At 44.1% G+C, this 12,665-nt stretch overlaps 2 protein-coding genes across 5 annotated transcripts in view; both read left to right on the top strand.

The window, feature by feature from the left end:
- Window positions 1-7,882, top strand: part of bptf (bromodomain PHD finger transcription factor) — a 28,425-nt gene extending 20,543 nt beyond the window's left edge. For 3 of the 4 annotated variants that reach the window (XM_080044536.1, XM_080044534.1, XM_080044533.1), the window contains 10 exons: window positions 70-1,033; window positions 1,563-2,911; window positions 3,453-3,535; window positions 3,717-3,942; window positions 4,195-4,676; window positions 4,762-4,941; window positions 5,060-5,252; window positions 5,342-5,426; window positions 5,661-5,847; window positions 7,086-7,882. In XM_080044536.1, coding sequence (XP_079900662.1) covers window positions 70-1,033; window positions 1,563-2,911; window positions 3,453-3,535; window positions 3,717-3,942; window positions 4,195-4,676; window positions 4,762-4,941; window positions 5,060-5,252; window positions 5,342-5,426; window positions 5,661-5,847; window positions 7,086-7,125 — 3,789 coding nt within the window. In that variant the 3' untranslated portion in view covers window positions 7,126-7,882. Of the gene's footprint in view, window positions 1-69; window positions 1,034-1,562; window positions 2,912-3,452; window positions 3,536-3,716; window positions 3,943-4,194; window positions 4,677-4,761; window positions 4,942-5,059; window positions 5,253-5,341; window positions 5,427-5,660; window positions 5,848-6,221 lie in introns of all 4 variants that reach the window. The other variant, XM_080044535.1, reaches the window with a different exon arrangement.
- Window positions 7,883-9,212: 1,330 nt separating this feature from the next.
- kpna2 (karyopherin alpha 2 (RAG cohort 1, importin alpha 1)) lies at window positions 9,213-12,313 on the top strand. The gene is made up of 11 exons (XM_080043298.1): window positions 9,213-9,257; window positions 9,490-9,598; window positions 9,692-9,832; window positions 10,074-10,162; window positions 10,269-10,537; window positions 10,624-10,718; window positions 10,899-11,162; window positions 11,242-11,475; window positions 11,569-11,751; window positions 11,851-12,000; window positions 12,098-12,313. Exons 2-11 carry the CDS (start codon window positions 9,542-9,544, stop codon window positions 12,185-12,187), a joined length of 1,572 nt encoding a protein of 523 aa, XP_079899424.1. The 5' UTR covers window positions 9,213-9,257; window positions 9,490-9,541; the 3' UTR covers window positions 12,188-12,313.
- Window positions 12,314-12,665: the final 352 nt, after the last annotated feature.

Genomic DNA, 12,665 nt, shown 5'->3' with positions numbered 1-12,665 from the left:
TTTGCAAAGTTTACAATTGTTTCACTGTTAGCTGGAAAATAAATTCCTTCTATCTACCATCTTCTGCAGGCTGGAAACCCAGGTCTGACGGTTGTGATCCAGGGTCAGGGCCAGACGCAGGGACAGCTGCAAATCCTCCCACAGGGTGTAACGGTCATCCCCGGTCCTGGTCAGCAGCTGATGCAGGCAGCCATGCCCAACGGCCAGGTCCAGCGCTTCCTCTTCACCCCCTTGCCCCCAAACTCATCAACTTCATCACCCACCACCACTGTTAGTGCTACCCCTGCACAACCTGCAGTAGCTCAGACCCCACAAAGTCAAATGTCAACTCCTTATCAAGCTGCGCAAGTCCAGACAACCCCCTCCGCCCTAGCCCAAACCCAAATGGCAACCCCCGTTACTGCCCCGACACAAATGCCTAGCTTGGCCCCCACCCCGACCCCAGTACCTGTGCAAACCCAAGTTTCATCCGCTGCCCCATCATCAGTCCCGTCGCTATCCCAAATATCCACTCATGTGCCTGTTTTGCCACACGTTGCAGCCCAGACTATGGCACCGGTTTTATCCTCCACACCAGCCTTTCTCCCCGCACCAACCCAAGTGTTGAGACATGTGCCTGCCCCAGTACAGAATACTGTCCCAGCCATGGTGCAAAACCAAGTCTCCACGCTTCCCCCAGGCTCATTCCCTACACAAACCCAAACCGCAGTGTCGCTACCTGTCCCGGGACAAGTGGCAGTGGCACCTCAGCTCCAGACACGCGCCTTCTGCCCCGCCCCTGTCTCAGGCCTCTCTTACTTGTCCAAAATGCCCGTTTCCACCTCTCTTCCCTCACCTGTTCAGGTTCCGACCCCTGCCCTCGCCCCCGTCTCTGCTCCCGTCCTAGCCGTTGTGTCCACCCAAATAGCCGTCCCGTCTCCAGCCAGAGCTCTAACCCAAGTCCAAGCCACCGCTCCCGTTCCCCTTCACGCTGCTGTGGCCAACGCTATCGTTACATCAGTCACAGCCACCTCAACAACACCGTCAGTGCCAGGTAAAGCAACCCACAAAACACACTTTACTCCTCATTGTTTTAGTGCTTTGTCTTTACATATTAAAAGGTTGACTTTTGTTTTTTCTCTTAGGTTTGTTTATTGAATTTTCAGTGACATGTCAATACAGTGTCAAGTACAACATTAAATGAAAAAAAAAGAATAAACATCAAATAGAGAGGGAAAAAAACATAACAAAATAAAAACTGGTTACCTAATACTTTTCAAAATCAAACATAAGATTCAAATAATAGAAGATTAGATAAATAACATTCCAAAACCACCAAAGATTCAACAAAAACTATACATGGAGTTTAAGATATTACATTTGAATGTTTTATTCCGGAAAAGCAGCCAACCCCTAAGCGTGTGCAAAAAATGGACCCCAAATTTTATAAGCCAGCTGTTTATTGTACACCTAACTTTCTGCATCTTTAACAAAGTGAAGAATTTCCTTGATCCATTAGAATGAGAGGGAGGTGACACTTTTTTTAATCTATTGCTTCTCTTTACTTCCTCCTCCTGTTGTAGCGCTGACAGAGCTGAGGGCATCTCAGCCCCAGGTATGGACTCCGACCTCCTCTCAAGCGCTGACTCCAGTTCAACCTGCCTCTGCCTTTGTCCCTGCATCAGTCTCCACACATTCCCCCGTCACCCCTTTGCCTCATGCGTCTATTCCTCCTCAAGTCCAGCACCCCGCCGTCGTATCCATGCAGCAAGTGTCTCAGATTCCAGTCTCAGCAGTGCAGGTTCACATGACGGGATTACCGGTCTCTTCTGTTGTGACTACTGTGAGACCTCCTCAGCCTCAAACCCATACTCAGCTCCAAACCCAGCGTCAAGCCCAGATGTGTGCACAGATTCAGGTTCAGCCCTACAGCCAAGTACAGCAGATGCCCCACATTCAGACTCAAGGGCAAAGCCACCCCCAGGTCCGCGTTCAGTTTCAACCACAAACTCAGCAACAGCCCCAAACGCAACCCCTCGCTCCAAATCAACCTCAGATGCACTTTCAGCCCCAAAACCAAACCCTGCCCCTGCCCCATATCCAGAACTCAGCCCAGCTCCAGACAAGGGTCCAACCACAGTACCATCCCCAGGTTCAGGCTGCAGTTCATCCCCAGGCTCAGCCACAGCTTCAGGTCCAGTCTCAGGCCCAAACTCAGCTCCACCCCCAGGTTCAGGTCCATTTCCAGCAGCAGAGCCAGATCCACCCGCAGCCCCAGGCCCCACAGCAGCAGACCCAGGTCCACACTCACTCACCGGTGCAATCCCAGCCCAAGTTTCAAGTGCAGTCACCACAGCAGAGCCCGGTCCAGCAACAGCTTCAGGTCCAAGCCCAACCCCAAGTCCAAGCCAAGCTCCAGGTCCAGTTTCAGCCTCAGAACCAAACTCAGGTTCCAGGGCAGCCTCAGCAGCTCCAGGTGCAGTCTCCCATCAGGCATCAACTCATCACGGTTCCCGGCCTCCAGCAGCCGGTCCAGCTGCTCTCCGCTCTGCCGCCCCACGTCGCTGCACAGATCCAAGCCCAGATCCAGGCCCAGGCCCAGCAGCAGGGCGGAACGGTTCCCCAGCAGATCAAACTGCAGCTGCCTATCCAGATCCAGCAGACCGGGGGGCCCATTCAGGCCCACCAGATCCAGAACATGGTGACCATACAGGCACCAGCCAGCGTCCAGGAGCAGCTCCAGAGGATGCAGCAGCAACAGCAGCAGCAACAACAACAACATAATCAACAACAACATCAACAACAGCAACAGCAACAACAACAGCCACAACAACCACCAAAACCAAAGAAGAAGAAACACTCAGAAGCTAAAAGGGAACAGAAGGAGCAGAATCTGCAGGCTGTTAGCCCGGTTGATGGTGTCCCAAAACAGGTGTGATTCAAACATTCTGGATTAATATCTTACAGTCTGTAATAAACAGTGGTCAACAGATCTCAGGTTTTTTCAATGGCCCATGACAAGATTCAGATAACAGGTCCGCCCATGAGCGATATAATATGCAGATATGTCATTTATTATTGTTTTTTTGCATTTGATAAAATACAAAAATGTACTAACAAATTAGAAATAAAATCTATCTGAAAGAGCATTTATTAAATAAATCTATACAAAGAACTTTCTTTTTAAATAATAATTGCATTGTCTATTGCACTAGGCCTTCCCTGGTGTTGGCTCTGTAAAATATTGCAATAAGGGACTTCTGGATTTCTGTCCAGCTTTCTATTAAAATAGAAAGTACATTCTTGGTAAATTGAATAAGTGCTTACATTGCTCCACAGCAACCACTTTGCTGAGCCTGCCTGCAGTGTATGCAGACGATATTTTATTTTTTAATCAGTCTTGTGCAGGTATTGGCCGAATGCTGATTTTCTCCCACATGTAAATATTGATGGAAAGTTGTTCTCTTTGCCAGGTGGTCGTGAAGCAGAATGCTGCAGCAGAGCAGCTGAAACATAGGAAGAGCCTTGCTGCAGCTGAGCGAGAGGAGAACCAGAGGTTTGCTTCTTAATAAACACAGAATTCATGTGCTTTATCGAAAATATTTATTTTACCTATGGATGACATTAGTATTTTCACGTTTTTTTATTGTTGTCCATGAATCCTGTTATGAAAGTTAACTGCATTTTTTATTTCAACTGACCCATAAAACCACATGCTGATGTCCTTTGCTTTTCAGAATGATCGTGTGCAACCAGGTGATGAAGTTCCTCCTCGATAAGATTGAGAAAGACGAGAAGCAGGCGGCTAAGAAGAGAAAGAAGGAGGAGGTGGTGGAACAGAAACGCTCCAAACAGAACGCCACCAAGCTGACGGCGCTGCTGTACAAGCACAAGGAACAGCTGAAGGCAGAGATCCTTAAGAAGAGGGCCCTGCTGGATAAGGAGCTGCAGCTGCAAGTACAGGTGAGCACACAGTCTGCCCTCTTCATACGATGGCTAGGTCTAGCAAAAAAGAAAAGAAATGCATTTAATTAAAGCTGGAGACAGCAATTCTTGAGAAAGCATGTTTCGAAATCACTTTTTGTAGAAATCGGTGATAACGTTTACATGGACAGCAATACTCAGATTTTAACCAGGTTAAGGTCATATACAGCTTTGACAACAAGCCGCCTTCTCCAGAACCACTACAGCTTTTTGAATGTTATGTCTTCTCAGGAGGAGCTGAGGCGGGACCTAGCCAGACTGCAGAAGGAAAAGGAGAAAGCCAGAGCCGCCATCACCCAGGCTGCCGCGGCGACGGTCAAGGCGGCCGCGTCCCACTCCTCTCACTCATCACATTCCTCTCATAGCAGCCACACAGGGCCCTCGCCTTCGTCCTCATCCCACAAACGCAAAAGGGACGAGGAACGGGACAAGGACAGACACAGGGACAGGCATCACGACAAGGAAAAGAAGCGGGACAGGGATAAGGACAGGGACAAATGCAGAGACAAAGACAGAGACGGGGACCGAGAGAAGGAGAGAGACCAAGAGCGGGACAGACACAAGGACAAGGACAGAGACAGGGACCGAGACAGGGACAAAGATCCCGCCTCCATAAAACACAAGAAGAAGAAGAAGCCCTGCTCTACCTCAAAGGATCACAAGAAGGACAGCAAGTTGTACTGTGTCTGCAAAACGCCCTACGATGAGTCAAAGTAAGCTCAACCGTGAGGCACGCTAAATTGGAAATGTCGATTTCAGGACAAAAATTAAAACTATTTTTTTTCCTCTCTTTCTTAGGTTCTATATAGGGTGCGACCTTTGCTCCAACTGGTTCCACGGCGTGTGTGTTGGCATCACAGAGAAAGAGGCAAAGAAGTTGGAGGACTTTGTGTGCAACGACTGCAAACGTGGTCAGGAGCAAGGAGCAAGCAACGAGGAGCTGTACTGCATCTGCCGGACGCCATATGACGAATCACAGTATGGCGCCTTTAAATAAACTGCATAACTGTCATCAGTTTCAAGTGTAAACTTGAGCAATGTTGTCAGTTCCAGCCCAGTAATGTTGATATATCGAAAATGTCTTTTTCTCACACAGGTTTTATATAGGCTGTGACCGCTGCCAGAACTGGTACCACGGGCGCTGTGTGGGCATCCTGCAGAGTGAGGCTAATCACATCGACTTGTACGTCTGCCCGCAGTGTCAGTCAACGGAAGACGCCATGACAGTTCTCACGCCACTCACCGACAAAGACAACGAGGGGTTGAAAAGAATATTACGCTCGTTACAGGTATGGAACCTATGTATTTCAGACTATCTGTACTTTATATAATAGGCTACAGCATTATTGATAATGTTAAATATATATTTTTTTTTAAGTCTCACAAAATGGCATGGCCTTTCCTTGAACCTGTGGATCCCCATGACGCACCTGATTATTATCGCGTGATCAAGGAGCCAATGGGTAAGAAAATATTCCAGAAGTTTGTTTATGCTTTTCTTCATCCTTTAAAACATATCCAATGTCTCTGTGTTTCATATTGTTTGCTACAAGTTGTAAATGTCCCTAATATATAAGCTGATGAACTGATCCAGATAATTTTTTTTTTAAATCCCCATACTGTTTATGTTGTGCTATTTTGTAACATTAAGAAATGGTAGCTTCTTTTGCCTCATACATCTCTCTTTCCTCTTGTAGACTTCTCCACAATGGAAACTCGTTTGCAAAAGCGACATTACCACAAGCTCACAGAGTTTGTGGCCGACGTGACCAAAATCTTCGACAACTGCCGCTACTACAACCCCAATGACACGCCGTTCTTTCAGTGTGCCGAGGTGCTAGAAGCATTCTTTGTACAGAAGCTTAAGGGTTTCAAAGCGAGCAGGTAAGGCTGGGCGCTCCGACTCCTGCAGACTCTCAAGGCTCCCTTCTTTCTCTCTCCTTTTCCATGCTCACAGTTTAATTTGTTATTTTCCTGTCCATGTTTTTAACTTCTTTTCTTTTATCCCTGTGGCATGTGTAGTAAGTGTTATTCTGCAGCGGAATGTGCTTTACTTGTAGACTAGAGCTGTAAAAAGGGTTTGCTTGGCCATACTAAAACCAACAGAGCTGCCAAACGTTTAGGCATTACGTTTGATGTCTTAACAGCAATTAGTGCCCTGTTACATCTGTATCGTGTTTCATCTTGCATTTGTGTCTGTTCACCTTTTGCTGCATGCCTTTTTGATTTATGCCATCCCATTTTCTTCTGTCTTACAGATTGTCAGATTCTTAAAGGGGGCCAGTCTAGCTGGAGTCTGGACTGGATGCTGGGGTCTCTAGTAATAATGACATGGAAACTTTCTATTTCCAGAACAAAAAAATGAAAAAAACATCACTTAAGAAATAAATAACACACACAAACACCAAATGAGCTTTCACGTAATTTAACATTGTTGGAAACCATTATAATCACTAGTTTAATCACTAAAGCAGCCATGTTGTTCATCATGCAATTGAGAGAAATGCTTCTTTTCTCATTTCCCTCATTCTGGCCTGTTCTAATGATCCATCACAGTACATAGGAGGCTTTCAGCACAATTTTAAATGCATTTTACTTCCTAACTTGGATTTTTTTTTCTGAGTTGGAATGGATATTGTGTTTCCCCTATCAGATATGAGAAAAAATATAAATCTGCATATTTTATTATACAAATATTTATGATTAGTTTTGTATGTTACATCCCATTTGAGTTTGATTTAGCTGGTTGTCAAGGTGGTTGTCTTGAATGTACATACTTTTTTATCATGTACAGCGGTTGTAAGATATATCTGACTCTGTATTTGAATGTTTTATTGAATTATGAGACAAATAATTTTAGATAGTATTTTATGGGAAACATTTTCTACACAGAGGGACATGACGACTTCCTGTTCCTCGCTTCACAAAGTAGCCTCAGTTTGTAGTTGTGGAAGATTTCCTCTGTAATAAAGGCATTCCCGGTAAACCACTGCAACATGGCTGCAGGATCCTCCTCGGACCCCCTTTGCATCCTATATGTCTGTGTGTCTGTCTGTTGAGATGTCGCAACAATAAAAGATGCGAAGGGCTCTCAACTCTATCCCTCTCTCCACATTCTGTAGGTCTCATAACAACAAGCTACAGTGTTCTTCAGCCTCTTAGAAAGCATCGCACATTGCTCAAAACAAAAATGCACTTGCCAAGAATATGGCTTTTTCTGAACTGTAACTCTGCGACAGTCTCTGCCTCATCCCGCGTTTTTGGGATCTACTCCTCTGACTGTCAGAACTGTTGAGGCAGAGCTGCCGCCTTCTGCCCATTTGAGCTCTAAGGGAGCCTCTATGGACCCGTCTTCATCAGTGGGACTGTACTGAGGAGCATCAACACCTGAGGCGTTTGAGAAGAAAGTTTACCTCGGAGAAAAGACTCTTTAAGGAGCTCTCATATTTCCACAATCCTTATTTTTTTATCTGTCTTTTTCTTCTTATTTTTTCTTGTTTAAAAAAAAAATCCCACAGGCCATCCCTGTGGTCATCATGTCCAACGAGAAATAGGAAATTTGAATACTGACAAACAATGGCTGTGTTTAACTGAGCAAAACGTATCAAGAGTCCGAACAACTTTTTTTTGTCCCATTTCCACTCATTGCTTAGTCTGAAGTGGCATGAAAAGACGGTTGTACTAAATATCTGGACACGAGTAGATTGCCTGGTTAAAAATGTTAACCTTTTATTGAAAGTAAGGTGATAAGCTATTGTAAATTATTTACTCTGCAGTAGTGACTGACTGAGAAGGATAAGATGATGTATTTGAAGGTTCCTGCCCTGTTTGTAAAAATGTGTCACATTTTGACTGGATTTTCTTTTCTTTTTTTGTATTACATCTGAAGAAATATTGATGTATATGGAACTTAATAAAATGAAAAATTATTTCTTCCTTGCATATTGTACTTGTGGCAGACATTGACATGTCGTAGTGTCGTTAACATCTTTATCAAACTTGCAAAATATTTTAGTGCTAAATACTTGTGTATACCTGCAGTCTATCACAGCGGGAGTGTATCGATGTTCCCAGGCATGGGTCAATGGGATATCAATATATGATTATAATATGCCTGGGGGGGGGGCTAGGTCTAGTAGCTAAATTTGATATATTCCTCCACATGTCTGAGTGAAATGTTGTTGCTAACCTCCTAGTAGGATGTGGAATGAAAAGGCATACTATTTAAAGATACTTGATATCCAGTGCAATTATTTATTTTGCGTAACATAACTCAACCGAGTGCTCAAGAGATTAATCAATCCGCTAAAGTTAACATCATGAATCAGTGTTGTTTTCAACTATATTTTATCCACAAAACCAAATATGAAAACGTCCCATTCGGTGCTATATAAATCTAGGAACATTGAACCCGGTAACATTGGGATGGAGTCCAATAATTGTGACATAAATAAACATAATAAAGACAACATTAAATATGCTTCACATTATCTTCCATCTCAGTGACAGTTTGTAGTGAATATAGAAACTGACACATGCTTTGGAAAATTTCCACAGTTCTATGTCGCTTTAAGATAAAGAAGTTCCATTTAAAACAATTCATTCAGATATGTATTTGCTAAAGCAACTACAAAGGCCTATTAACAAAAAAATAAACAGTTGTGGCAGCATTCAAAAAACAGATGTAATATTTAATCTCAGAGCTACACAATAGGCGTTAAATAGAAATATGTTTACATTACGTAGACATTTGTTCAATGGAGTTTTTTTTGGGACGTGGATATGGATGTGACTCATTCTCTAATTATTTCCCAGTAGCAAAAAATATATATAGTTTTCCTTCTAGAGATGCGCAACATTTATTTTTTACTGGGAACAGTTTGTTCCCATAATCGTCCATTAAAGAAAAACAATAAGGACTGCAGAACACAATAGAAAACAGCTTGGACCTATTATATGGAGCATTCTTTCTTTCATTCTATAGGTCCATGCATAGAGTATAATAAAGGTCCATAGGAGCCATGGACCTATAAAGAAAGGGGCATGTGTGGAGTCCATGGACCTATAAGGTGGAGTCAGTCAGATTTGACATGGTGATATTCCCGCGCATAATTCTCGCGATGTTACAACGTAGCGACGACATTTCCTGCGTGCTGTGGTTTTTTTCAAATAGCCCAATGAGCGAAGGCGGCCGGATGCTTTCGCTCGAACAGCCCAATCAGGAGGCTTTGTAGCAGGAATTTAAAGGTCTGTGCGGCGCTCTCCATGTACCACAATCTTTGAGCCACGACAAGGTAAGAACGTGTCAACTGCCCACTTGCTTTTAGTAAAAAATATTATAATTCTGTTTTGGGGAAATTACAGTTTCCATGTTTTCTGTGCGGTATCTATTGTTTTCCAGCTTGAGCAAGCTGTCAGTAGACTTATTTTTACGTCAAAGGGACGTTGTGCCTAGCTTGATATTATGTTTGTCACGAGGCAGTTAACATAAGTTACACTGGCTAACTCTTTAAACTGTATGTACAGGAAAAAATACAATTTTCGCTGCTGCAGCTGAGCTTTCCCTGCCGATTTGAAAATGTCTGAGAACGTCGACCGTCTGAACAAGTTCAAGAACAAAGGCAAAGATGCTAATGTGAGTTTTTCTCCTAACATGCTGTACACAGCATCACATATTTGTCGTTATCCACCAATTGCATCGATGGTTTATTTTTTTGAATAAACACAGGAACTTCGACGCAGGAGAGTGGAGACGAACGTCGAGCTGCGCAAGGCGAAGAAAGATGATCAGATTTTCAAAAGAAGGAATGTGTCGGCACTTCCTGACGAGGCCACTTCTCCTCTTCAGGAGAGAACCGGAAACTGTCAGGTAAGCATTTTTAAATCCATTACTGAAATTTGGAAATGTTTTCTTATTCTTGTGTAGACTAAAACGCAATTTAAATGCTATTCATATCTGGGGGGGTGGGGGGGTACACTAGTATAAGACCACTATCTTGCAAACAGTGCAAGAACCATGCTTTTAACAGAAAATGTAATGTTTGCAGAGATATTGCAATCTATAGCCTTGTTTTTTCCTAAATCATGTCTCATTGTGTGTCTATTGGCAGGCCGTCAAACCGTGGACAGTTGAGGAGATTCTCACAGGGCTGAACAGCGGTAATGTTGAGTCCCAGCTCCAGGCAACACAGGCTGCACGGTAAGAATCCATCAAATATAATTTGTACAGTTGAGCTTCTCTGCACACAATAATAATGACCAGTTACTGCCACGATGACTCACTGTATTACTGTCCTCGATCACAGGAAACTGTTGTCCCGGGACAAGCATCCTCCCATTGACCAGATGATCCATGCTGGTCTTATCCCCAAGTTTGTGGCCTTCCTGGGGCTGGTGGACTGTGCTCCCATCCAGTTCGAGGCCTCCTGGGCCCTGACCAACATTGCATCTGGGACCAGCGACCAGACAGCTGCTGTTGTTGAGGGTGGGGCCATTCCTGCCTTCATCAGCCTGGTCACTTCCCCTCACCAGCACATCAGTGAGCAGGCGGTCTGGGCCCTCGGAAACATTGCTGGTAAGGCACTGAATTTTTTTTCTTTTAAGGATGGTCATGACTCTTTGGTTATAAGCAACATGTCTGAATCTTTTTTTGTTCTTTAGGTGACGGTTCAGCGCTTAGAGACAGGGTCATCAAGCATGGAGCCGTGGCCCCTCTGCTCAGCCTGCTGTCAGTCCCTGATCTGTCTGTCTTTACTGTAAGTCTTTTTATTAACCCTTGTGGTTTTAAATCATTCAAAACTAGAAAGCAATTTCTTAATGGGAAAATTCAATAAATCATCAACCTTGTTGCCCAGTAGGGGGTGCCAAAATCTAAACCAAATGGTGCTACCTGTCAAACTAATGCCTGCCCTTCTCTCCACTTGATTCCTTTGCAGCCTGGCTACCTGAGAAATGTCACATGGACACTGTCAAACCTCTGCCGCAACAAGAACCCCTCCCCTCCTATGGCTGCCATAGTACAGATCCTTCCTGCTCTCATTCGACTTCTACACTGCGACGACCTGGAGGTGTTGGCTGACGCCTGTTGGGCCGTTTCATACCTAACAGACGGTGCCAATGACCGCATTGAGGTGGTGGTCCAAACCGGCCTAATTTCTCGCCTCGTGAAGATGCTTGGATTTGAAGAGCTGCCCGTAGTCGTACGTATAAGCTCTTACACGTGTGTTTTAAACTTGGGCGTTGAAGGTTGCAGACTGACCTCTTTCGCTCTTTATCCAGACCCCAGCTTTGCGTGCCCTTGGCAACATTGTGACCGGTACAGATGAGCAGACTCAGGCGGTGCTGAATTCGGGGGCCTTGGCCATGTTCCCCAATCTGCTGCGCCACAAGAAAGCCAACATCCAGAAGGAGGCGGCCTGGACCCTGTCTAACATCACAGCAGGCAAGGACACCCAAATCCAGGAGGTCATCGACGCAGGCCTCGTTCCTTACATGGTTGATGTGCTTGTGAGGGTATGCATTTTTATTTATTTAAGGGGGAAATATTATTTAGCCTTTTTACGGTTTAAAGGGACATGTCATCATGCCCCTCTCTTTTCTGTACAGGGTGACTACAAAACGCAGAAAGAGGCTGTGTGGGCTATCACTAACTTCACCAGTGGGGGCACTATTGAGCAGGTGGTTTACCTTGTTCAAGCTAATGTGATTGAGCCTCTCCTGAATCTACTCGCCTCCAAGGACAGCAAAACTGTCCTCGTCATCTTGGATGCAATTACCAATATCTTCATGGTGAGTGCTTTGTCATGGAAAACCAAGTGCAGAATCTTAAGTAGTTTTTACATAAGATTGCTGTGAAATTTGTGTGCTGCTGTGTTTTTCCCCTATCAGGCCGGGGATAAAATTGGGGAGGCAGACAAGCTGAGTCTAATGGTTGAAGAATGCGGTGGACTGGACAAGATCGAGGCTCTGCAGACCCATGAGAACGAGATGGTCTACAAAGCAGCCCTCAACCTGATAGAGAAATACTTCTCTGAGGAGGTATGTGTCTTTCAGATGTTGGAACTGATTTCAAATTAACTCTTTGTGTCAATGAGTAGTCTCACCAATTAATATTCTTTCTTTCTCAATTTTAAAGGATGAGGTGGTGGAGAGTGTAGCCCCAGAAGCGACCAGTGACGGTTATGCATTCCAAATCAGTGAAAACCAGAGCACTTTCAATTTCTAAAAAATCTTTCTAATACCTTATCTGTACTGTACCTTCACTTCTACTGTTTGTCCTTGTATTTGTTTAGTTTTGCTGTATATGTATGTTATGTACATACTATTTTTTTATGTGACAACATGATTGTAAATAAAGTTGTTGGATCATGTGTGGAAATTTTATTTTTCAAATTGAATTTGACTTTTATTTGTTTTAATCTCCAGTTAAACTTAATTAGCCAGAGCTGTTACAGGTATAACAGTGCGTACAGTCATAAAATAAAAACGCAAAGAAACTGAGTTGATGCCAGTTAAGGTAGCCAAATTATTTGCTTGACCTCTAATGATCCAGGATTGGCTCCTGCATCGTCTAGATCTGGGTATGGCTGACCCTTGCCACTATCTGGTTCAAAACCATTTATTCAAAATAAATCAAGTATCCTTAGATTTAGCCAAATGTGGATCCATCTCTCATTTCATCCTTTGTACCACCCCGCTTCAGG

The sequence above is a fragment of the Ammodytes marinus genome (genome assembly GCF_949987685.1).
Source record: "Ammodytes marinus genome assembly, chromosome: 16".
Lineage (NCBI taxonomy): Eukaryota > Metazoa > Chordata > Actinopteri > Uranoscopiformes > Ammodytidae > Ammodytes > Ammodytes marinus.
The sequence above is the reverse complement of the archived record's forward strand: the minus strand, read 5'-3'. Positions and strand labels throughout refer to the sequence as shown.